This window comes from Carcharodon carcharias, assembly GCF_017639515.1.
Source record: "Carcharodon carcharias isolate sCarCar2 chromosome 21 unlocalized genomic scaffold, sCarCar2.pri SUPER_21_unloc_1, whole genome shotgun sequence".
Taxonomy (NCBI): Eukaryota; Metazoa; Chordata; class Chondrichthyes; order Lamniformes; family Lamnidae; genus Carcharodon; species Carcharodon carcharias.
Window position 1 is genome coordinate 384,979 of NW_024470575.1, and position 26,103 is coordinate 411,081.

The 26,103-nt window shown below is 41.1% G+C and overlaps 2 non-coding genes and 1 gene segment (V, D, J or C); 2 read left to right on the top strand and 1 right to left on the bottom strand.

Annotated features, from left to right (window-relative positions):
* The first annotated feature begins 824 nt into the window (after positions 1–824).
* LOC121273433 lies at positions 825–18,446 on the top strand. The segment is given in 7 exon segments: positions 825–917; positions 6,366–6,665; positions 7,612–7,923; positions 11,529–11,834; positions 12,332–12,661; positions 17,715–17,842; positions 17,983–18,446. Coding segments are annotated over 7 exon segments (1,404 nt in total).
* A 3,717-nt stretch (positions 18,447–22,163) lies between these two features.
* trnas-uga lies at positions 22,164–22,245 on the bottom strand. Its single transcript has one exon. It is a non-coding gene; the product is annotated as a tRNA-Ser (tRNA).
* A 3,292-nt stretch (positions 22,246–25,537) lies between these two features.
* Positions 25,538–25,609, top strand: trnak-uuu. Its single transcript has one exon. It is a non-coding gene; the product is annotated as a tRNA-Lys (tRNA).
* Positions 25,610–26,103: the final 494 nt, after the last annotated feature.

The following is a 26,103-nucleotide window of genomic DNA, read 5'->3' on the forward strand; positions in this document are numbered from 1 at the left end:
AAGGTTTTATTTCTACACTGACTCACAGTCAGTGAGTGAGAGCAGTATCTATGCTGGCTTGTGTCACTGTGTTACTACATTGGGTCACGGTGCTGTGTATAGCGAACTCCTCATACAAATACCCCAGAGAGGGAGTTTGATCAAATCTGCGATCCGTATCACAGCAGGAAAATAAAATAAAATAAATATGACCAACAATAAGGGTTTGAAGGAACACTGAATTACGAAAAATGTATAAAAGTCTCCGAATTTACTAATTTTGATTGTCTTGCTAAATAGGGGCACAGATGTTAAAGGCGTATTTCGATCCGCTTTGTAAACATAGTGAAGAGTTCTAACTGAAATATCACAGTGATATATTCCTAGAGTATTCAGAATCAGGTTTCTCAGACCGCTGTGGATTTGAATCTCTGTATTTCACATTTAACAGTCCGCCGCAGTTCCTGACATGGTGCGTCTCACAGTGATACTGGATGGCACAGTCGTTACTGTTAATGCAAAAACCTCATCGGGGCTAATTGATTGCATTTCGGTCGATGCATTTTGTTTTTTTACAATACAACCATTTTAACCAAAGCCCAAACTGTGCCTGGAACTTCCCAATTGACAGGTTTCAAGAGGTGCTAGTGTGTTAATTATTAAATCATTGGTTGCTGCTTTCAATGCATGATCATCATTTACTCTGTGAAATACAGAAAAAGAGTGTAATTTATAAACTTTAAAAATTCTTTCACAAATTTACTATTTTGGTAAAGCAGGTCAAGATTTTACTCTGCCTCTCCGCTCGGAATTTAAACTAATATTGAATTTCTCCCCTTGTGTGCAGAACTGGTTATTGTGTGACCCAGACCAGCGAATGTAACACTGTGACTATCCTGGCTACTGGGGACAAGGGACCATGGTGACGGTGACTGCAGGTAAGAAACATGCCTTCATTCTGTGCTGTTGGATTTGCTTCATTGTCTCATATTTCTGTTTATTTTAGACATTAATGTGTTAACCGAAACTTCGCATTGGTGGATTCTGTGTTTACAATGTTTCATTTAATCCTGCCGCAAAGGGATTTAACAATTGCTTCTCGGCAAAAAAAAACAATGGGAGTTTTAAGGACTTGTTTGAGTGATTTGCCTTTTATCTGCTGATGAGGCTTTGTGCCTGGCTTACTTTAAATACCTGAGTTTTGTTAAAGAATTTGGTGTTTCTACCATGTTTAATCTCGGTGACATCTGATTGCTGCAAGTTTTGTAATCGACTGAAAATATTGTGTTTAAAAGTGTTGGAAATAAGATTGTAGACAGGAAACCGAGTGCTATCAAGGTCAAAATGTCATTTTAAACTATGGGTTTTATAATAAATGTTTGTCATGTTTATTTGTGTTAACTGCGCTGTAAAATATCAATATAAGGTTGACGAACTTTCACCTTAAATAAGTGAAATGCTACGATAAATAGGAACAACAGAGTTAACAAATTTCCTGCCTGGATCAGGCTTAAATTAATACAACTTGAAACATTATAATGCTGTAATATTCCTCCCCATATTACTAAAATATACCGTGAAAATCAACACCAATGCATTAAACATGATCTATTGAAATACAATTCTTCTGCCATTGTTTCATATTTCTGTTTATTTTAATAAATGACTTGTTCAATGATAGATGATTTCGGTGCGATGTATTGAGGTTGATTTGAAATGTTGCATCTGATTCTGCTGAAAGGACTTAGGTAATTAAGCAGTTGTTGGATTCAGTCCCTCGGTGTTGTGATTTGGTGCTAAGTGCTGAGGAGAGTATGTGCCTGGGTTACTTTGAACAGTTAAAGCTCGTGGAACTGTTTGCTGATTCTACAACGTGTAATGTCGATCACATCTACCGTGTGTTGGTTATGTGCTTAAACCATTGTGAAGGAGGGTTATAGTTACAAAGCAGGCAGGCTTTTTAATCAATATTGATAGATATATTGATGCATTTTTATGTCAGTGCCAATTGCAGTTTCAACAATTAATATTTTGTTTCCGATACTCCTATTTAATACTTGAGGTAATAATGCAATGTTAAAGTACATAACCAGCGAATTTGAACTGTGATGGGGAGTTAAATGAATATAACTCAAACGGCTATAATGCGACAATATTTCCCAAGATTACAACAATAAAAAATAGTATTGTTAGACATTTAGCAGATAATCTGTGCTATCCACAACTATGCTGCAAAACGCAGCACAATTAATAGCAGCCGGACAAATGCAAAGGTTCCAGCAATTTCCATTCTTTTTTTTAATTTAATACACACTGATTGCACTGCAGTATTTAGTTCAGGGATTTTAAATTAATTGGTTCCTCCCTGGTTTATGCAAGTTGAAAGGTGCTAATTAATTATCAATATTAAATGCGTTTCAGCTGGCTAGTTTAATATATCTGCCGGGTTTTGAACCTTTGCTGTGCAGCCAAACAGTGTTGTTCCTTGAATTTTAGACCATTATCACTAAGCCAATCTTAAACCGTTTGCAGTTAATGAATTGCTCAATAATTCTCAAATTCAAAGAAAGTTCAGAATGCAAAAGGCTGGAGATGGACAAACATTGCTATTGAAGCTGGTTGGCTGCATTATAAATGTAACTTCTGAATTGAAGAACAACAACTAATCTTGCAAAGCTGTGAGATATCCGGGTTGAATTAAATGGGAGCTACCTTTAATTCTCATTAAAATCGTTGTTCTGTTTGCTCGTAGAGTTTCAGTGTCTCAGGTGATGCAGAGGAATTGTTATCTCTCAGTTCTGCATTGATGATTGTGGATCTTCATTTCAATAAGTAGCATTATATATTTAAACAGAAAATGCTGAATAAAACCTCGGCATGACTGGCAGCATCTGTCCATGGAGAAGCAGAGATCTGAAGAAGAGTCATACCGATTCGAAACGTTAAGACTGTCTCTCTCTCCACTGATGCTGCCAGACGTGCTGAGTTTTGCCAGCATTTTCTGTTTTTATATCAGATTTCCAGCATCCGCCGCATTTTATTTTCATTATATATTTGAAACACATTTACGTGCATTGTGTAGGTTACGGGAATGGTATATCGAAGCTTGGCTGTATTATTATCTAGGGGAGGCTCCGAAAATGGCTACAAACTGGCAGGGCTACATTAATTATTAAAAATAAAACTGCTGTTGAAATGTGGGATGATATTTAAACTCCGGAGTCCTGCTTTAGTGACTAGAGGATGTTGCACTCCATTTTTTATTACCGATATGAGTACCCGGATAGCGTTTGAACAATTTTAAGCTGCCTACTTATAAAACTATCATGTGAAATACACGTTTAGAATAGAAGAGCTTTTATGTCGTGCCAACATAGTCACAAACATGAAAACCTTACCAGAGTGTAGGTATAGGAGCACATTCTTATAATTTTTTGGTCATCTTAATTTATTAAAAGTAATATAATGTATTTGTCCGAAAGTGTATGGAATTATTTCTTTAATTTAAGAAGTGTCACCTTAATTTAAATAAGCCTATTACTAACAAGAGACAAATCAGAAGGAGAATAAAATTATTAACAAATTTGGCATAATGGTGTTAAATATCACCAATATGAAAATAGAGTCTAAGTTCAGTACGAATTCATAACAAAAAAAATCTCTCAAATGTGCTGCGCTGAGTCCAGGATTAAAGTTAAAACTCATGGTTGGAGAATTTTTAAAATTATTTTCAATTAACTTGGAAAGCAACATGTTTCTTAGTCAACTACCTTCAGCTCCATTGGATGTTGCTATACAATTTAATTAATTATCTTCGTGTTTTGCCTCAGCAGTTTCAATGATTATATATTAATCTGAAAGTATGTCAGTGAATAATAGGAGTTCAGTGTAAATATCTCCCGATTTGTTAAATTCTTGCTCTGTTACAATGTCCCTGTTAGAGACATAAATTACCATGAATGTAAATTATTTTGATGTACCTGTTCTCAGCCAAACTAACTCTAAGGCTGTTGTGAAAACTGCACACAGACAGGGAGAAATTGAGGCTCGTCAAAGGGAGTTTTTCCATTTAGAATCAGAATAATTTCACAGAAGTGACGTGGTCATAAATTTACAAACGTTTTAATCTATTCAAACGGATTAGTGGATACTGGAGAAATCTATGTTTAATAGAATGATTTTTGCATTGTTTATGTCTGTTCTGTTTCTATGTGCGTGGTCACTGTGCGGGAATCAGGAGCCTTCTGGCTGTTTGTGAACTTTCTGGTTCATTCTCCTGTAATTCAGGGAATTAATTTCGAACCATTTATTTAAGAAGTTTGTATATCCGAGAAAGGTGCAAATCTGTTCTTAAGTTTGAGAAGGTGCCTCAGAAATAAGATCAGTATCCCAGTTTGTGGAATTCAGAAGGAATGCAAAGTGTAGAAAGATATTTTTCCTGTTCAGTGTTTGCTGTATCAGAGCCGGTGGTTTGTTGATGGTCCAGTCTAAGCGCAAGTTTTAACTAACAATGCGGAATAGAGGGCGTTTTAGAATGCATCCCACCATTACTGTTCCTGAAATACAGCGCTTCACAGGACTGTGCAAAGAGAGTTTTAGTATAATTCACCTGTTCTGTATCTGACATGAGAGTGTTGGCAATGTCAATGTTCAAGGAACTTTAACTACTATCAAACATATTAAGTGCTCCGAATTAGATATGTAAAAGTAAATGCTTAAATTCCTCCAATGAAGTAGCAGATCGTTAATTTAACGTACATTTCATTCTAAAAAAAAGCCAAGTTTCCAATGAAGGGATGATGATTAAACATTTTCAATATCAGATAATATTTGAATCAGATTGGCCTGATCTAAAGTTCAATTTCAGGACAGTTACAGGAAGTGACTGTAACATTACCTTCTGCGATATGATCGAATCTGAAAATAAATTGTGCAACTTAAGTGGACAGTATGGTGCCTTACTCCTTGTCTCATACAAACTACGGTGGGAATGAAAGCTGGAAAAATATGAATTTAACTTAACTCAATGCACAACCTGATTCCAACTGCCCGAAGGACATTTGATGAACTATCAGAGAGGCAGTTTTATTTTTGTTCCAAGGGCTTTACTAGGGCTGTGGGTTTTATGTGGAACTTCAATGTTCTTCTCTCTTGTATCTAATCAGTACAGTCTGTGAACTGTAAACATTTGATTATGCGGTGTAGATGAAACACCTTTTTCTGGACATGTATCTATTCATGCATCCATTTTTCATCCAACGATGCAAAGATCGATATATTGAATGGTCTATCTATCTATCTATCGATCTGTCTTTCTACATACCTGTCTACCTGCCTATCCTGTCTATCTGTCTATCTCTCTCTCTCTCTCTCTCTCTCTCTATCTTCTATCACTCTCTATCTCTATCTCTTTCTATCTCTCTCTCTCTCTATCTATCTATCTATCCATCTATCTATCTATCTATCCATCCACCTGTTTATCTGCCTGTCTCTCTCTTTCTTTCTCTATCTCTATCGATCTATCTATCTATATATATATTTGTCTATTTATCTATCTACCGATCTCTTTAACTCTCTATCTATCTATCTGTTTATCTAACCAAGATAGCTGATAATAATTGATTATTTGTAAACATCATTGAGCATTGGCAAATTTGGAGAGTTAATTCAGAATTGTGATTGACCGAAAGCCAACTGTCCATGCTATCAAATAGTCTCATTGAACAATTCTGGGTCATGCTTTATAAAAGTGCTAAAAAATTGTCTGTAAGTAATGAAGCTAGTCGATCCACCAGTCGGAGTTACATAATCTTTAGAGCAAATGCTGCCAAGCATCATCCAAGTTTATCCTCTGAAAACGACAACATGTTGATCATGAAACTAGAATAGATTTGTGTAAAAACCCCTCTGGCCCACTGATGTCCTTCATGGAAGATAATCGGCCATCCTGGCCCAGAGATAGGTAAATGTTGCTGTATTAAATTAGTCATTTGCTGGTGATAAGAGGTTGATAGTAAAATACTTTAAGCGAGAGCTCAGTGGAAATAATGTGGAAGGGTCTAAAGTGAAAGTGTTTGAGGAATGATTGATGTTTTCCTCAACAGAGGAGCAAGGGCTGGAGGAAGCCCAGGTTACAATATCCCTTATTTAACTCGCAATTATGTGGCCTCGTGGGCAGTATTTCCCTTTTCCGACTTGTGCCTCATCTTGTGTACAAGACTGGCCATCATGGCGGTGTGTCCTGTCGGGCATATCAACTCCTAAATGCAGTTTAGGACTGGGATATTTTGGAAATTAATTATATCAGTATTAAACTTCGAACAATTTGCTTATTTCATAATCACGAATCACATTTTTAAGTTGTTCAATTGACTCTTAATTCGCAGTGACACCGTCTCCCCCCACCCTCTATGCTCTGCTCTCCTCCTGTGAACAAGCAAACACTGCCGGCTCCGTCACCTACGGCTGTTTGGCTGCGGACTACTCCCCCGAAATCACCAGCGTTTCCTGGAAGAAAGATCAAGAGACGATCACAGCTGGATTGAAGACTTACCCATCAGTGCTGAATAAGAAGGGAACCCACACCCTGAGCAGCCAGTTAACCATCACCGAATCAGAGGTGGGAAGCAGCACAATCTACTGCGAGGTTCGACGGAGCGGGTCGGTCTGGCTGAAGGAAATGCCAGGTTCATGTTGTGGGATGCATATGACGGCAGTGGCGGGGCTGGGTGAAGGGGGAACGTGGTCAGCAAATGAGTTATGTTCAAATTCTGCACCACATGGGTTAGAATGGAATGGGAGTATTGTGTATAGTTCAGGTGCCCATATCACACTTACTGTATTGTGGATACCTGTATTCTCCACATCACACTTAGTGGATTGTGTAGAGTTCTGGCCTCCATTTCACACTTAGTGTGATGTGTACAGCTCTGATCTCCGCATCACAGTTATTGTACTGTAGACAGTTTTTTCCTCCACATCAACACGTAGTGTACTGTGTATAATTAAGGCCTCCACATCACAATAGGTGTATTGTGTGCAGTTATCCCCTCCAAATCATATCGAGTATACTATATGTAGTTCTGGTTTCCATGTAAGGAAAATGCTACAGGGGCGTTGCAATAGGAGCTAAACTGTTTAAAAGGACATTACCAGAGCTGATAGATTACTTCTGTCATGTAACTGCGAATAGGTTGGTGGTCAATTCTCTACAAAATGAAAATTTGTGGTGTGACCAAATAAAGGTCCTCAGACTTCTGAATAATTTGATATATTAGACAGGAATTAGAGCTCATGTTTACAACAGAATGTTAAAAAGAAACGATTGGCTATTCTGAATCTTTACACAAAGAGTGAGCAGAATGTGGGAAATCCTGTAGGTGAGATGTTACCGAAGCTCTGTTCGGGGAATCTTAATAGATACATGAGGGAGATTGTAAGGGAGCTATTTTTTTTTCGGCTGCGAGGTGAAATAGGGCGAGAGGATGTTCGTGTGGATCCTAAACTCCAGCATTGAACTATGTGGCCGGCTGGCCTGGTTCTGTCCTGTGGATTTTATGTAAATAGTTATACAGTTTTTAATTGTTTGGTTTGAAGCAATTTTAATTCCAAATAATATGTATTTTCTTGCAGATATTGTGGTGCATCATCCAACTGTTCTGCTCACCGTGAGCCCCAATGAAGAAATCACAAGCAGCAGATTTGCAACCATCATCTGTTCAATCGTTGATTTCCGTCCAAATTCAATCAAGGTGAAATGGCTGAAGAATGGACAGGCCATGGCCTCGGGCTTCGTCACCTCTCCCGGCTTTGAAGTGAACGGGAACTTCTCGGCGACCAGTCGGTTGACAGTCCCTGCTGGGGACTGGTTCAGTCACACGCTCTATACCTGCCAGGTCACTCATAAAAGGGTCACTCAAAGCCGAAACATCACCAAACCTGAGGGTAAGAGACACAACCCGAGAAAGTTCAAGGCTTTTCTTGGTGCCAATCTCTGTCCAAGCCAAGAAATAGTTTGGAATGATTAAAAGTCAGAGAATGTGTCCCATTTGCCAATTTTCCCGTTTGAGTTTCCTTCCAAAGGAAACAAAAACACACTGCAGGTAACCTTTCATTTATATAGCGTCCTCCCCAGCATCAGATTCTCCCAAAACACTTAGCAGCCAATAAATGACCGTGGAAATGTTCTCATTGTGGTAAAGTAGAATATTCAGCAGCGATTTGCTGCACAACAGTCTCCTAGAAACTGGGACATGATGCTGACAGGAGTTATTTACTTATTTATTGATTTCATTCTGTTTGTTCAGGTGCACATGTTGTCCAGGAAACAGACACACTTCAGCTAAGCATTTCGAACGTTTTCTTTTCATTTTTATTTCAAGTTTCCAGCAATATTTGGCTTTTAGAACTAAAGAACATTATTGGTTTTGCTGTTGGGGAGAGTTAAACTAACTCAGGAGGAGCGTGGGAACAACGAGAGAATTTCAGCATGTAATAGCATGGATTCTGGGAGAGGCAGCTAACTCTAAAAGAGGGAATATTCAGTTAATAGATGGAGTCAGGATAAGGGAGCAAGCAATGAATTCTAAATCAGCGTTGCAATGCATGTATGTGCATGCACGGAAAATAGTGAATAAAATTTGGGAGTTACAGGCACAGATTGCCTTTTGGGATTATTATGATGGGGTGATAACGGACACCTAATTTAAGGAATGACAGAATTGAGTGTTAATTATTCCTAGCTACAAGATGTTCATAAAAGACAGGAAATGACACAAACTGGGGGCGAGGCCGTGGTGGCGTTTTTGTTTAAGGAGAGTATTGCAGTACTGGTGAAAAATAATGTGTCAGGCGAGTCAAGGACAGAACCAATTTGGCTGGAGCAAAGGAATAAGAAGGGTGCAATTACACTGCTGGTGTAATGTATAGACCACAATAGTTAGTGGGGAGATAGAGAGGAGCAAGGAAATAACAGAGGTGTAAACATCATCGAGTAGTTATAATGGAGGGAGGAGGGGTTCATTATCCGAATATATACTGGGATAGTGGGAGCTTAAGGGACAGTGAGGGAGCAGCATTCCAGGATTATACCCTGGAGAATTTGCTACAGCAGTGTGTGTCCATTGCAAGATGAAAGGAGGCACTGCTAGACCTGGTTCTTGGAATGAGGTGGGCCAAGTAAACAAACTGACAGGAGGGAAGCATTTAGGGGACAGTGATCATTGTATCATAAGGTTTAGGATGACGGTGGAAAATGACATTGATCAATCCAGGGTAAGAATAGCCAACTGGCAGAGAGCGGACTTCAATGGGGCAATAATGGGGCTGGGCCTGATAGACTGGAACCAAAGGTTGGTGGGAAAAACATTAGCTGAACAATGAGCTCCTTCAAAGAGGAGATGGTTTCGGCACAGTGAAAGTATGTTCCCTCAAAAGGGAAGGCCAGGCGAAACAAGTCCAGAGCTCCCTGGATGGCAAAGGAGGTAGAAATTAAGTTAAGGAAGAAAAAATGTGCTTACAACACGTGTCGGGTAGCAAATACATTTGAGAATCCAAGCTGAATACAGCAGGTTCAGAAAGGATGTGTAAAAGCAAATACAAGAAGCAAAGAGAGATTATAAAAAAAGATGGACAGCTAACAAGAAAGGAAATCCCAAAGTATTCTATAAGCATATCAATCGTAAAAAGGTTGTAAAAGGAGGAATAGGCCGATTAAGGATCGAAAAGGGGATTTACACATATAGGCAAGAGGCAAGGCTGAAGTGTTAAATGAATATTTTGCATCAGTCTTTACCTTTAGTTAGATGCTGCCCAGTCCATGGTGACAGAAGAGGAAACTCAGTCACTATAAAGGGTTTGAAATTGCTAAGGATGAGGTATTGCATCAACTGTTGGCTCTTAAAGTTGATAAGGCAAGGGACAGGGTGAGATGCGTCCTAGAGTATTGAAGGGAGTGAGAGTGGAAATTGCAGAAACACTGACAATAATCTTTCAGCGTTCCCTGCATTTGGGGGAGGTGCTGGAGGACTGGAGAATTGCAAATATTACGCCCTTATTAAAAAAAAGTTTGAAAAGTGATCCCTGCAAATACAGACGAGTCAGCTTAACTTCGGGGGTGGGGAAACTTCTAGAAACAATTATTCCAGATGGAATTAATATCATGTGGGATAATGTAGATTGATTAGGAAGAGTCATCATGGATTTATTAAAGGAAAATCCTGTATAACTAACTTGCTAGAGTTTTTTCAAGAGGTAACAGAGATGGTTAATGAGGGCAAGGCCGTTGATATGGTCTATATGGACTTCCAAAAGGCGTTCGATACAGTTCCACACAACAGACCTGTGAGGAAAGTTATAGATCATGGAATTAAAGCGACAATAGCTAAATGGATAAATATTCTTCTATATAAATGATCTAGATCTTGGTTTGCAGGGGGCAATTTAAAGGATTGTGGACGAATCAAAACTTGGGAGAATTTGGGGAAAGGTGACGTCACACTGACAAAGCAGGCATTCCTGGGCCTTAACAGTTGATGTTGAAGTCGGTGCCTCCCCCAATACAGTGCTACATTGCTGGTATCAGCTACGCTTGTGTTCAAACATCTGGAGTGGGGATTGAACCCATGTTCTTTCTGAATCAGAATCCCCCAGTGTTCAGGATTCCATCAACTCACAAAACACGGTGACATTTTGTTCAAAAGTTGGACAGTGAGTGATGAGTCATTGGTTTTAGTTTTATCCGAAATTGATTGATCATATTATGAGTAGATTCGGTGTGTGCAGGCCTTTACTGGTAATTGCCCACGACTTCAATCCTGACAAAGATGTGCACTTTATTTCTGCTGCTGTTTTCAGATTGAGCAGCGCTGATAGCAGTTTGCATAGTCTCGGCTGCCTTCCTTTGAGTACAATAGTCTAATGAGTGATCGAATTGCAGTGTTTCGGTTAATTAATAAAACTGGAAGTAGGGAGACAATGTTTAGTCCTCCAAATTAGAGATAGGAAAATTCTGAGGAAGGTGATTTTGGCAACATTTTCCTCACACTGTGAAATATTATCACTTTCATTTTCCCCAAGAATTTCTGAGGCTGGGACTCAACTGACATTTCAAAAAAAGAGATTAACATTTTTTTTTTGAAAATGTTATCGCACATGACAGAACGGGGAGGATAAATGGGGTTAAGGCACACATTCTTACAGAGAGACATAGAGAGCTGAATGGTCTCCTCCTGTACTGTTAGCATTCCATCATTCTCTGATTCCTTGATTTCGGGACGAGTGATATTCTGTCTGTAAGACGATTGTACCTGAATTTATTCACATTGTTGGACCGGCATTTGGTTTAGTCATTCCCAGTGGTTCTGGCTGGAAATACCCAGGGAATGTTATGGAGTCTCCCGGAATTATTGCAAGTCACTGACCTTCAAACAATGAAGGCGTTAACACGGCAGGGGGAGATCAGATAAATATTCCCGTCGTGAGAGTGAAAGCTGAATACCGGGTTTCTGATTCTGATGATGTTTTGGTTGACATTCATTTCTGCTTCACAGTTTCCGACTGCAACGACCCCGTAATTACTCTACAGCCGCCGCCAATAGCACAGGTCTTACTGGAGGCGACAGTGACCTTAACCTGTATCGTGAGTAACGCCCCTTATGGAGTCCTCGTGTCCTGGACACAAGAACAGAAGCCTTTGAAATCAGAGATTGCTGTCCAGCCGGGAGAGGATCCTAACAGCGTGGTCAGCCACCTGAACATCTCAACACAAGCCTGGCTGAGCGGGGCTGAGTTCTACTGCGTGGTGAGCCATCAGGATCTGCCGACTCCTTTAAGAAATTCCATCCACAAGGAAGAACGTGAGTGGTGAGAATGAATCAATAAGTGAGAGAGTGTGCAAATTCCCAGTGTAAGTTTAAGAACCAATAATCAATGCACAATGTACTAATGAGCAAGTCTGATTGGCAATTTCACTAACTATAACCTCTAGGTCCGTAAATGATGCATTTAAGTAGTAAATTCATATTTAGGTGAATGAACAAGAAACTGTACTGCAGGGTTTGATTATATAATGTGGGAGGAGCTTGGTGTGGAGTTCAGACACCAGCACAGAGCTGTTCGGCCGAATGGCCTGTTACTGTTACTGATGAAACTTTCCAGTCCAATCCCGCATATTCTCAGAGTGAATGATTGCATCCACATCTGCTCCGATCTAGAAAGCCGGTCAGACCCCAAAGTGGAAAATGGAGATCTTGAAAAGTCAAAACAAAACACATTTCTCTCACATCTAACCACCGGTGTCATTGTCCCTGGAATTCTCCAGTTTTTTTTTACATTTATTGTCAATTTTTTGCAGCTAAATATCCGCGGGAACCATCCGTCTCTGTCCTCCTGCCCCAGGCTGAAGATGTCTCCGCTCAGAGATTCATCTCCCTCAGCTGCTTAGTGAGAGGTTTCTCCCCCCGAGAGATCTTCGTCAAGTGGACCGTCAATGACAAGCCGGTGAATCCGGGGAACTACAAGAACACCGAGGTGATGGCGGAGAACGGCAATAACTCCTTCTTCATGTACAGCCTGTTATCCATTGCAGCGGAGGAGTGGGCCAGCGGCGCTTCTTACTCCTGTGTGGTGGGACATGAAGCCATTCCATTGAAGATCATCAACAGAACGGTTGATAAATCCAGCGGTAAACCGAGTTTTGTGAACATTTCCCTTGCACTGATGGACACCGTTAATTCATGTCAATGAGAATCTATCACTTACTTTTCGAACTTTAGTAGAAATAATAAAGGATATTCCTCCAATTGTGAATTAAATACACAGCCACTTAATTAATTATTTTTTCCAGTTTTGCTAATGTTAGGCCTGTTTAGTTGATGTCGGGAATTTACAGGTCTCAGACCCGAGTCTTGTGCAATCAGTGCCCCCAGCTCAGATACACCCTGGCTTAGAGACAGAATAAAGCTCATTCATTACAGAATTCCGTAAAGTTACTTCACGAACTTGCCCCTCGCTGAGGTGAATTCTGACCATTTCCCATTTAGCACAAGCACACACAGTAGCAGCATTTAGATCCCGTTGTTCCTGCTTCACTTTTCGTCCATCCATTCAAACTTCTACCAGCCGGATGTTGCCACATCGCACCCACTGGGAACTGAAGTGAGGGTCACACGGGAAGGTGAAATCTATCTCGACTTAGCCAACATAGAAATGGGGGAGGGCATTAGTTAACGCAATGCACCTGCACATCTCCAACACAGACAACCGGAGAGGAAATTGTTTAGCCAACGAGAGAGAGTGGAGAGGGGAACATAAACTCACTAACCTCCCAGTCACAGAGGGTTTAGAAGTGAACAGCTGTCTATGATATGAGTTCAGATACAAGGCGGCTTCTAGCTTCCTGCGCTCAGATTGTAATCTTCAATCATGGCAAACATATCATGGCAAATCATGGCAACGTGATGTTTTGAAATGATTTTCAATCTCTTGTTCTTGTAAATCACAAGTTGCCGATGATTTTTCATAATCCAAATCTGAACTGCTGTTTCCATCCTTCCTGTTTTTCCGGTTCTGTTTCTAATGTTTCTGGGGAACCTCTGTTTAATTGTTGCATTCTATCGCTTGATGTCACATTGAACCCCAAAGAAAACACATTCATACACAGAATGGAGAATTGTGTTCTCCATCGATCATACCTTCACTGACAGGCCACGTTGTGGATGTTCAGTGATACGAGAAACAATAACATAATACACACACACACTGACATAAGCTCATAAACACACACACACACACACACACACACACACACATACACAGGAAAAGATACACTCATACATGCCCTGGCACAAGATCACTCACACACACACACACACACACACACACGGACTCACATGCACACACAGAAACATACACAAACACGCACACATACTCACACACACATTGACAGAAACAATGCAAGCACACGAGTACATAACAATACACACATAAACACACACATGCACACATACACACAGGCAAAGACAGACAGACACACACCCTGGCACAAGATCACACACACACACACACACACACACACACACAGACACGCACACACATACACACACACATATACACATACAGACAAAGACAGGCTCACACACACCCTGGCACAAGATTACCTACACACATGCACACTCACACACACAACAAAGGCACACACACAATCTGACACCAGATCTCTCTCTTTCTCTCTCTCACAGACAAATACACACAGCGACACAGAGACACAAACACATGCATACACAACCAGTGATAGGAAAATGCACACACAATAGTACGTAAAACATACACACATACACACACCCAAACACACACACATACACACACAGAGACAAAGACACTCTCACACACACCCTGGCAAAAGATCACAAACGGACTCACACACACACAACAAAGGCACACACCCAATCTGAAACCAGATCTCTCTCTCCCTCTCTCACAGACAAACACACACAGACATGCACATGCACTGAAACCAAATTGCATACACACACGTACACAAAGGCAGGCACACACACACAAACATGAACAAGCACACACATCCACAAGAACAACACACACACACATACACACACACACACGCACACACACACACACACACACTCCCGCGTACACTGGATCATGCTCACATGCTCGAACAAATCAACACAGAAGACATACACACATGCAGACAAAAACACGCAGACAGACACACACACGCACACACACACACACACACATACATAAACAAGCAAACACATCCACACACAAACACACACACACAACATTGGATCATGCCCGAACACATAAACAAAGGCTGACATAAAACACAGTGAGAGAAAAGCACACGGACAGGCACAGATGCACATATAAACACACACACACATACGTAAACAAGCACACACATCCCCACACACACACTAACATCCACACACACACACAAACACACACAGGTTTTGACACAGACATGCACACACAGACGCACTTACAGACACACAAGCACATGCATACATGAACACGCATACAGTTATACACAGATATACACACATTCGGGCACACATGCAGGCAGACAGATGCACACACACACACACACATCCACTGGATCATACACATATGCCCGAACAGATAAACACAGACTGGCATTGACACAGACAGACAAAATTACACAGACAGACACAGAGGCACACAGGCATGCATGCACATACACAGACACACACACACACTTACAAACATACATAAACAAGCACACACATCGACGCACACACACGCATTCACACACACACACACACACACACACACACACTCACAAACGCATTCTGATAGACACACACAAACACTGACATGCGCACACACACAGGCTTACAGATACACACACATGCATAAACGAGCATACATACAGGCATACACCGACATACACACATTCGTGCACACACGCAGGCAGATAGACACACACACCCACCCACTGGATCATGCACACTTGCCCGATCACATAAGCACAGACTGACATTGACACAGACAGACAAAAGCACGCACCCAGACACAGAGGCATCACACACACACACAAAAGCATATGTAAACAAGCACACACATCGAAACACACACACACACATTCACGCACACACACATACACAAACACACACACATTTGGATAGATACAAACCCACAGACATTGAAGCAGACATGCACACACACATGCACCTACAGACACACACACACACATGCATACATGAGCTTGCATGCAGGCAAAACAGAGGTACACACATTCGGGCACACACGCAGACAGGCAGACAGAGACACACAGAAGCACACATACATCATAAAGAGAAACACACACTCACACACATCCAGACACAAGATCACACACACACATACGCAAACCCGCACACACATATACACACAAACACACACACACACACAAACACATGGACGCATACACACAAAAACAAATTGAGTCACACGATCAAAACACACAAACACACATGTAAACGCACACCCACACACTGATAAAATACACATACACACACACACACACGCAAACATGCATAGGTACACAGAAACAAACACACAGGTTCATACATAGGCACGAGAAAAGAGGCACACGTACACAAACAGGTGCAAGCATGCATGCATAACACACACACACACACACACAAGAGTACACATATACATAGAAAATATGCAGACATGCAACTCACAGGAACACACAACACATATGCACAGATGCAACCTCACACTCAGAAATATACACTCAATCTTGACAAACAGACACACAGACAGACACACGCACGCACAAGCAAGCACCTAAAAATGCAGATATCCTCTCACACACATGCACACACAGTCACACACATGAAAACGATTGTGAGCAAACACACAAACACACATGCATGGATGCACTCAACACACACAATTACAGATATACACAACCCCATAAACAGACTCAGACAGGTCCTGTAAGTTTGTACATGAACATGTTCATTACTGTGCTTCAACGAGCACAACAATATAGAATTAACGACACACTATCATACACAATAGTGCACATGCATAGGCATTTGTACACACACATTAAAAATTGACAAACGGGCACACAGACAAATAGATGAACAGACAGTAACATTTTCACAAACATAGAGCAAGAAACAACTATGAATACATCCACGCACTCACATTAAAACAAACATATATAAACACACGCTTTAGTAAACATAGATACGTAAACATACATTAAGACAAAGCTAGAAACATCCAAGAACACATAACGGCACGCCTCAACATACTCACACGCTCATGGGGGCACAATCATTAACATATCAAACATAGAACATAAAAAGGCACAATATCAGATATATTAACAGGCATGGACGTAAATAAACTCTTTAACACAGACATTAATAAGTGAACATAAACATCAACGCATACAGACACATTAACACCCTGATACACATTCATTTACAAATGAACAAACATACACACAAAGGCGGGCCACACATAAATAAGCATATCAACACTCATGCCACATGAACACACACATCAACGCTCATACAACAGGGCACACAAACACAGTTAAAGGCAGAGCAAGAGATACTCGTGCACATATACGCAAATATTTAAAAAACACAAAGGCAAATGCCAGGCTAAAGACGAAAGTATATTTTAAATCTATTTTTTTAAAGGACACATCTTCCAAAAATTGCTGGGAGCACATAAAGACCCAGGAGACAGGCTGAAGCAATGTTCCTAATCATAAACTGATTTAAGTTAATTATGTGACGAACATTACCACCACAAATAAACAAACAAGATCAAAATTCACAAAAGATATCTAACAGAGTTCAGAGTCTTGGAATTAATAGCTATCAGTACTTATCATTAAAATAATTGTTATCAATTAGCAAACCTCCTGCAATTTCCACCATAATATAATCCAGTGATAGGTCGTACTAAATTCATCCAAAATAAACTGGCATCGAAGGAATAAAAACACATTTTCCAATAGGGGCAGGATGAGAAATGTAAAGTGAGAGCAGCTGTGGAGTTAGTAACAGACAGAGATTGTTGAGAGTCACTTATTCATTAATAGATATGCATTGAAAACTTAATTACTGAACAGATCAAAAGCTTGAGGAAGATACAATAGAATTAATATATTAAAAAAACGGTAAGACACCCTCGATTAATAAGAATGCAATTAAAATTCCTCGGTTATATCCCTGTAGATTCCACAGACCGCATCTGGATTGAAGACAATGAGGACGATAACGGGAACATCTGGACAACCGCTTCCACATTCATCGTCCTGTTCTTCCTGAGCATTTTCTACAGCACTGCTGTCACTCTGGTGAAGGTGAGAAGATTCAATCCACTAACACTACAATCTGACAGAAGCGGTTTGAAAACTTTCTAACTATTTGAACAATTAAAGACTATAACATAAATGCACCAGATCATAAACATCTGCTTCATTATTTTCTCCCTCTTTTACAGATCAAGTGATCGGTTGAATTTGGACTCCGTAGCTTTTCCTCAGCTGTTCATTAAGATCTCTGTGTTCCAAGTTAAAATATGTTCTCTTGGTGATCCCGAATCTGTGACCGAACCTGTAACAGTATTTCTGTGATCCTGTATGAAATGTGCGAGATGGTAATGGTTGTAATGTAATTGTAGCATCTAATTTCCCTGGAATTAGGATTTCAATTTTAATTAATACTTTTCTCATTCCTTATTCACTATTGCCCCCTTCCCTTTCCGTTGAGCCGCTGTTTTCTTTTTCTGATCTATGTTCCAGTGGTACATACAGTTTACCAACTCAGAGCGCATATGGACTCAGAGCGCATGTGTTCTGTTCCCAGCGTGACTTCAGGAATTATATTCACTTCTGTTAACTTTAAAATAAACTTTCCTGTAAAATATTCTCTGAAATTACTAATAAATCTGGAATGAAAAGTGAACTAACTGTGACTTTGCTGAATTCCTTTCTCCAAGGCCCATCGACACCGCTCCATTTTCCCTATTGCACATTTCTCCCAATTTTACCATTCCTGTCTGGGATCTGTTTACACCCATCGCCCCATCCGTGTAAGGAGACCTTTACCTCTGTTTCTGGCAATTGCCCGAGGCAGAATGAATGAACAGGGAGGGTCACCTCGGTGATTTCACTCTGGACGGTCACAGTCACATGTCTGGCAATTCCAAACTGTAGGGTTCGGCTTCATTGGAGGATGATATAGGACAGGAAATTGGAGCAGAAAACGCCCTTTACAATGCCCCATCAAACACTCCCACGGTTGGTGCAGCCAGGATCAGGAACAGGGTAAACATCCCTCTGCATTGTTCGATTAAACACTTTGAAGGTGGGGATGCCACAGGCTAGATATATGACACAGGCAGAATAAGGAGCACAATCCAATGGGCGTATCCAGGGACTGAAGCGTGTCTGGCACTGATATATTATTAAGTACAACTCCTGCAAATTATTACAGAGCTTTAGGTCTCTTGGACATACCAGGGGGGACAAAACTGCGAAAATGCTCGAAGACGGGGTTCAACGTTATGCAGCAAGTAACCATAAACATGAGGCTTGTTCCCAGACCCTGGGGCTGATCGGATACTGAGACACTGGCTTCGCATTTTCTGTTAAATACACAAACAGACATAGCCCACACCTCGCCCTGCCCCACCCCTTTCTGTTAAGCATATACACGTCCTTATTCCGGTAAACACACACTGACTCTCCACTTCCACCTTTTCTGTTAAATCCGTTAGCCCTGTCATTCTCCCTTATGCTTCGATAATGAACTGTATTCCTGATCAGCTCAGTCCTACTGATACCATCTCCCTGAACTCACTGAACATCACCCCAGGGATCCGTTCTCCCAGCTCCATTCCCTCTGATACCAATTTCCTGAACTCACTGAACATCACCCCAGGGGAAAACACAGAAAACGCTGGAAAGCTCAGCAGGTCTGATAGCAGCTCCACTTATCTCCACTTGCCTGGGTGAGCACAGCTCCAACAACGCACTAAAAGTTCGACACCATCCAGCACAAAGTCGCTCAATTGTTGACAGCTCATCTACCAGTTTCACCATTCTTTTCCTCCACCACCACCACACAGTAGCAGCAGTGTGTGCCACCTACAAGATGCACTGCAGGAACTCATCAAGGCTCCTTCGACAGCACCTTCCAAATCCACGACCACCACCATCTAGAAGGACAAGGGCAGCAGATACATGGGAACATCACCACCTGGAATTTCCTTCAAGGTCACTCACCATCTTGACTTGGAAATGTATCGCTGCTCCTTCACTGTCGCTGGGTCAAAATTCTGGATCTCCCTTCCTAACAGCACTCTGTGTGTACCTGCACCACATGGACAGTAGCGGTTCAAGAAGGCAGCTCACCATCACCTTCTCAAGGGCAATTAGGGATGGGCAGAAAAATGTTGGACTCACCAACGAAGCCCACGTCCCGTGAAATAATAATAAATAATTTTCTAACTGATCATTGGGAACAGCAAAGCCAATTCTTAGAAACGAAATGGACAGCCTGATATCACTTTGTAAACAATGGAAAACAACCGAATAGTTATCAATAAATAGTTGCAGTATTAATCTATCTGCAATTAAAATGCAGGAACACTTTGGGATTTAACACATTCATTGAGGGTGGAGATGGGCTGAAGATTATCACTGAAGTTAATGTAGGGGAATTATTCTTTATTCAGTTTTTTATTCAAAAAAGCGTTATTAGAAAATCGGAGAGTTAAATGAATGTGCAATTTCTCAGAGACAGAGAGAGAGAGGAGACCGAGAGTTCAATAAGTTTCAGTGAGTTAGACTCTGTCTCAGATAGAGAGATGACAGACATTAAGTAAGTGTGCTGACAAACATGGCCGTCTTAGCAAAGAAATGGTTAGTATCACATGAAATTCTGAACAAGAGCACACAACAGAATGTACTATCAATAAATATTTACGATATTAGGCGATCTGTAGTTACAGGTTGAATAAGAGAAAATAAAAAAAGCTGAACCATTCTGGTGAAGATAAATCTTTTATCTTTGCGGAATGACGCAGCATGATTTCTTTTCACACAGACACACAGAAAAGGCGATGTCTCATATGTAATACTGTTGGCTGTAATGAAAATTAATATCAGGAGCTACGCGGAACAACCAGTCAATGGGAAACTTCTAGTTTTAGGCCAAAGTCAGAGGCCCATTTCTAACTCAACATCCACCTTATAGAGACATAGACAAGTGAAATAACAACAGAGACAGAGTCTGGTGTGGTAATTACTGAGACAGGGCCTAGTGCAATTTAAGCAAAGACATTACAAGTGCAGTAACAATCGAGACAACATCTAATGTTACTTAAGCAAAGACGTGACCGAGTGCACGAATAACAGGGACGGAGACCAGTGCTATATTAACATAGACAGGGTCTACTGCTATAATAGCGGAGACGGAAATACAGGGCCTGGATCAATATCAAGTGAAATAGGGTAGTTATTACAGGCACAGGGCCTAGAGTAATTGCTTCCTAGAGAGAGTCTAAGTCATAATAACGGAGACTGCCGCCAGTGTAAGAGAGACAGATATGATCTCGTGGAGTAAAATCAGGGAAAGGAAGAGTGTAATAGAAGCAGAGACAGAGGTACAAAAACAAAGCCTCTGCAAAGACAGGATCCATTTTAATTGAAAAGACAGACAAGGTCGTGTGTGATACAGGCTGATACACAATCTAGTGTAACTTGTTCTGAAATGGTCTAGCAGAATATAAATGCAGACATGATTGAGTGTGTTATAAGCAGGGCTGCGATTAGTGGAACAGAAGTGAGGCAGTGCCGAATGCAGTAATAATTGAGACAGCATCTTGTGTAATACGATCCAGCCTAGTGTAGTAATAACACAGACCGGATCCAGCATAAGAAAACTGATACACAGTCTAGTGGAGCTTCACATAATCCAGCGCTCTTTGTAATATAATCTGACGCAGTGTCTAGTGAATTAAATACCGGTAAAGGTACGAGATTAATAAAAACAGAGACATGGACAAGTACAGCAATAAACGAGTAATGGTATTGGACAATAACAATAGAAACAGGGAATTGTGTGATATGAATGGAGGAATGTATTGGTGCAGCATTACCTGAGATAGGGTCCAATTTGATAGACACGTGGCAGGTTCTACTGGACTAATAGCTGAGACAGAGTCTTGTTAAATGCAAATAAAAACATGTTCTAGTTTTCTATAACCAGAGACAAGCTCTAGTGCAGTGACAACTGGGGCATGGCTTATTGTAACTTTAGCCGAGACCTGCTTCAGTGCAGTCATGACTGAGATAGTGCCAACTGTATTGTGGCCCTCGTCCAATACATAAACAACTGTGACTGAGCCAATTACATAAACAACTGAGAGGTGACCTTCTCTAATATGATTAGAGACGTGTCCTAGTGTAATAGAAATAGAAATGGCGTCTAATTTAATATGAACAGAGACAGTGCCAAATGCAGTAAAAATTGAGACAGCACCTGCTTCATGTGTTGTGAGCAATCACGGTTACACTGCCATGCATTGGTCAATCTTTGCTATTACAGGTGTTGCGAAAATGTCGATTACACTTCCTATTTCTGAGATCAATGTTTAAAATCAGAAACAACGGTAAACGTAGTCGACAGGATTTGAACCTGCGCGGGGTAACCCCAATGGATTTCAAATCCATCGCCTTAACCACTCGGCCACGACTACAGACCTGAGCGGTGAAATATATATATTTCATATATGAAATTATAGAATAGTTACAACCGAGAAAAAGCGTCTTCTTCCCACCCTGTCACTGCAACAACCCAGCCTTTTCCCCGTAACCCTGCAATTCATACTGTCCCTCCTCATTCTCCCTCCCAAACTGGGAATGAAAGAGAGAGAATGAAAGAGGAAGAGAAGTGACGGGTTTTGTGGATCCCAGGTATAAGAGACTCCGGGAACAGTTCATTGTGACAATTCACACAACAACAAGAAAACAACATTCCCCGAGGAGGGCCAGGAGTGGGAGCATGTTTAGTTCAAACACAGAAGACTTGTTCAGCCAATAACAGCATCGAGTCTGTTAGACATAAACATGAAGTGAACAGTGAGGTGAAATAGTGCCACAAGCTGTGGATGTGTAACTTTCAATTTCCAAGACCCACCATCTTCATCAATGCTGCTCCTCTGAAATTTTCAAGGTCAATGTTGATCCTTTATAAGGTTACGTTCCCAGAACGAGACACAGTCCTCCAGGTGTGACCTAAACAGGGCTTTGTATAGCTGCAGCAAACCTTTCCCTTTTTCCTATAACAGCGTCTGTAACAGGTTGTACACACAAGGGGATTAGATTGCATCGATTGAATAAGAAAAATAAGGAGATGCTTCATCAGACTAAAGTTCCTTTTCAAATTCCATTTGAAATGAACTTAATTTCTTTGAAATCTGTGTAAGAATCCCCAGCCTAACCCTTCATGTCACTGGGTCAGGGAAACTTTGTTATTTTTCACACACTGAGCATGGACACGGCAGCAGCTCCTGCACCTCTTTCAATATTGTTTTTCTTAACTCAGAGTTTTCGAAATGGAATTGGACAATGACTTGAAAGGGAGAAAAACGATCAGGATGATGGAGAAAGGAGAAAGAAATTGAGACTAATTGGAAGGAACATTGTAAAAAGCTGATAATGATATGATGGTTTAAATGGTCTCCTCGCGCACTCTGCCATCTTATGATGACATCATCAGATTAATTTGATGACATTTCTAAATTTGCCACCCGAATTCCATTTCTGTAAAACAAAGACCCAAAGTGCGGCTGCAGGACCTCACAGTTTATCGTAGTGTGCAGGTGCCTCTGGCTTTGTCAGGTATTGTTCTGTAGGGGAGTGGTTATCACATGTGTATGAAATCACCAAGCCTCCTTAGACAGAACCTTCCAAGGCCACGACAATTACCATCTAGAAAAACAAGGGCAACAGATAGATAGGAACACGACAACCTGGAATTTCTCCTGCAAGGCACTCACCATCTTGACTCGGAAATATGTCACTGTTTCTTCACTGTCGCTGGGTCAAAATCCTGGAACTCCCTTCCTAACAGCACACTGGGTGTACCTACACCACAGGGACTGCTGCGTTTCAAGAAGGCAGCTCAGCAGCACCTTCTCAAGGGACAATGGGATGGGCAATAAATGCTGGCCCAGCCAGCGAAGCCCACATCCGAGAATGTATTACAAACTGTCTGCAGAATTAATCATAAATCTTCTTCTCATCCGTGTTACTAAAAGTTATTTCAGTTGCAAACATTCACTAAATTTGGAGTCTGAAACGGAACAATCATTGGCCAATTTGGTGACACCGTTGTTTTCTGGGTCTTTGTCTCTCCTTAGGCCTCTGTCACTCTCGGTGTACATGTCCGTGTGTGCTCCTTTCTGTGTGTCAATGTGGTTCAGTCCCCCGAGGGGTTGAACACATTTTTTCCCATCACAAACTTTTTACACATTGGTTATGCAGCTTCACATTACAAGGTAACAGAGAAAAGTATCAAGATGAAAGGGGAATTTGCAATGTTCTCACATCCCAGATCTTCACCTCGGTGTTTGCTCTTGATCAGTTGCACTGATGCAATTCCGAGCTCTGATACAAGCTCTTGCTCCATTCATTCTGGTAGAGGTGATATGCAGGTTGCCTGTGTATTTTATTACTCAGGGTCAACCTAGCACTTCGCTCTAGGTTATCATATTCACTGCTCCCTAACCAGGAATCGAACCCACGCCCTGCCTATGAAAGCATAGAATCCTAGCTATTGGGTCACCAGTGAAGGTGCTCACAACCTGAGTAAGCCATGTTACCTGTGCCTTTTATTTTCATTTCAAACCTCTTTCATTAGAGACACGTTTCTCCCCCAAATTGACACGTTTATATAAAACACAAACAACATCCATTGTCAGACAGTTCCGGGTTGTTATTGGGTCCTTAAGCGACAAAGAGAAAAGAATCCAACTCTCCTGTTGCTCAGCGGGTTCCAACAGCAGTGATTTTTTTTATCTGAATATAAATTTAAAATATAATTTAACAACTGACCAACCAGGTACCTACAAATCTATGAAGTTATTGGATTCAAATAGACCCGTTAATGATTCTCTCTTCCTCAGCTCCGCAGTGAGTGAGACAGGGAAAAGCAGAAAAGCAGCAATATTCCGGCCCCGCACTCTCCAATCACCCGCTGCCAGCAAACAGATACACTCACTTTCCTGAGTGTTTATTCTGTGCAATGGTGAAGAGCGAATCTAAGTCGCTTATAAGATACTGCGCTCGGTTAATATCCAACAACAAACAGGAACAAGGCAGCTTTCCTCTCACTTAAAAGGGCAAGTTTTGATAATGCTTCTGCATATAATAACATATTGATAAAGCGCATTTAATCTGTTGAAACGTCACAAGGCGTCCCCCGTGATCATTATATAACAAAGTGTGACACCGAGCCACATAATCGGTCAGATGACTAAAAGCTCGGTCAAAGGCGGAGGCTTTAAGAACTGTCTTACAGGAGGAAAGTATCGATTTCATGTTCCAGCTCACAGCAATGTTTCTTCTCATTGGCTAAAGAAGTCTCCTGTGTTCAACCTAAACAGACCAATTAGTCGGAGAAAGTTCTCTCTGGTGAAAATATCGGGAATGAAAAACAAAAGTCGAAAGTAGCCTCTAAATGCCAAATGTCAAACCTTTTTGGTACTTTCCCTGATGTCTCATGACTGGGGATCGGCGCTTCCATTGGACCAACAGCGAATAGGGTGGAGGGTCTGGAAATTGAAAGTTACACATGTGCAGCTTGTGGGACTATTTCACCTCATTGTTAATTTCATGTTCCAGCTCACAGCAACCGTTGTTATCATTGGCTGAAGAATTCGTTTGTGTTAAGCCTAAACAGGCAGTTTTGAGGTGAAAGAGATCTGAACTGAAAAACAATAGGCAAAAGCAGCGTGGATAAGCCAAATCAAAAAGCATTTTATTAGATTCCTGGTGGTCTAGTGGTTAGGATTTGGCGCTTTTACCGCCACGGCCCCGGTTCGATTCCCGGTCAGGAATTAAGGTTTGTTGAGTGTGGTCACTTACTATTTGCAAACAGCTCCACTGAGAGTTAAAGTTTAGCCTCACAGCAAGAAATGTCACACTTCGAACAAGTCGAGAACAAACAGAAAGGAAGAAGGGCTGGTTGCAAGGCGAAATATGGGTGCGAGAAGGACGAATGTTACTGTCTCCCATTTGCACCGGCACAAATATCACTTCTGATCAATCAACTCCGCTTTGGAAGCAGCGCGCCGGGCCCAATGGGCTCTTTCTGTGCTGGAATTTTCTATAATGTTATGTTTCCCAACACCGCCAACACTGCCACTTTATAACCCACTCTAGCGAAATGCGCTTTCTTACCTTGTATTCTGCTCGTCGGAAACCAAAACACGGAGCAAATTCAGCGAGTTTTGTTGTCATTTCCAGCACAAGATTTGTCACGAGACTAAATGAGCGACACATTAATGGTGCCAATCCTTCACTGGAGCTCACCGCGTCCAAAGAGCACTGTT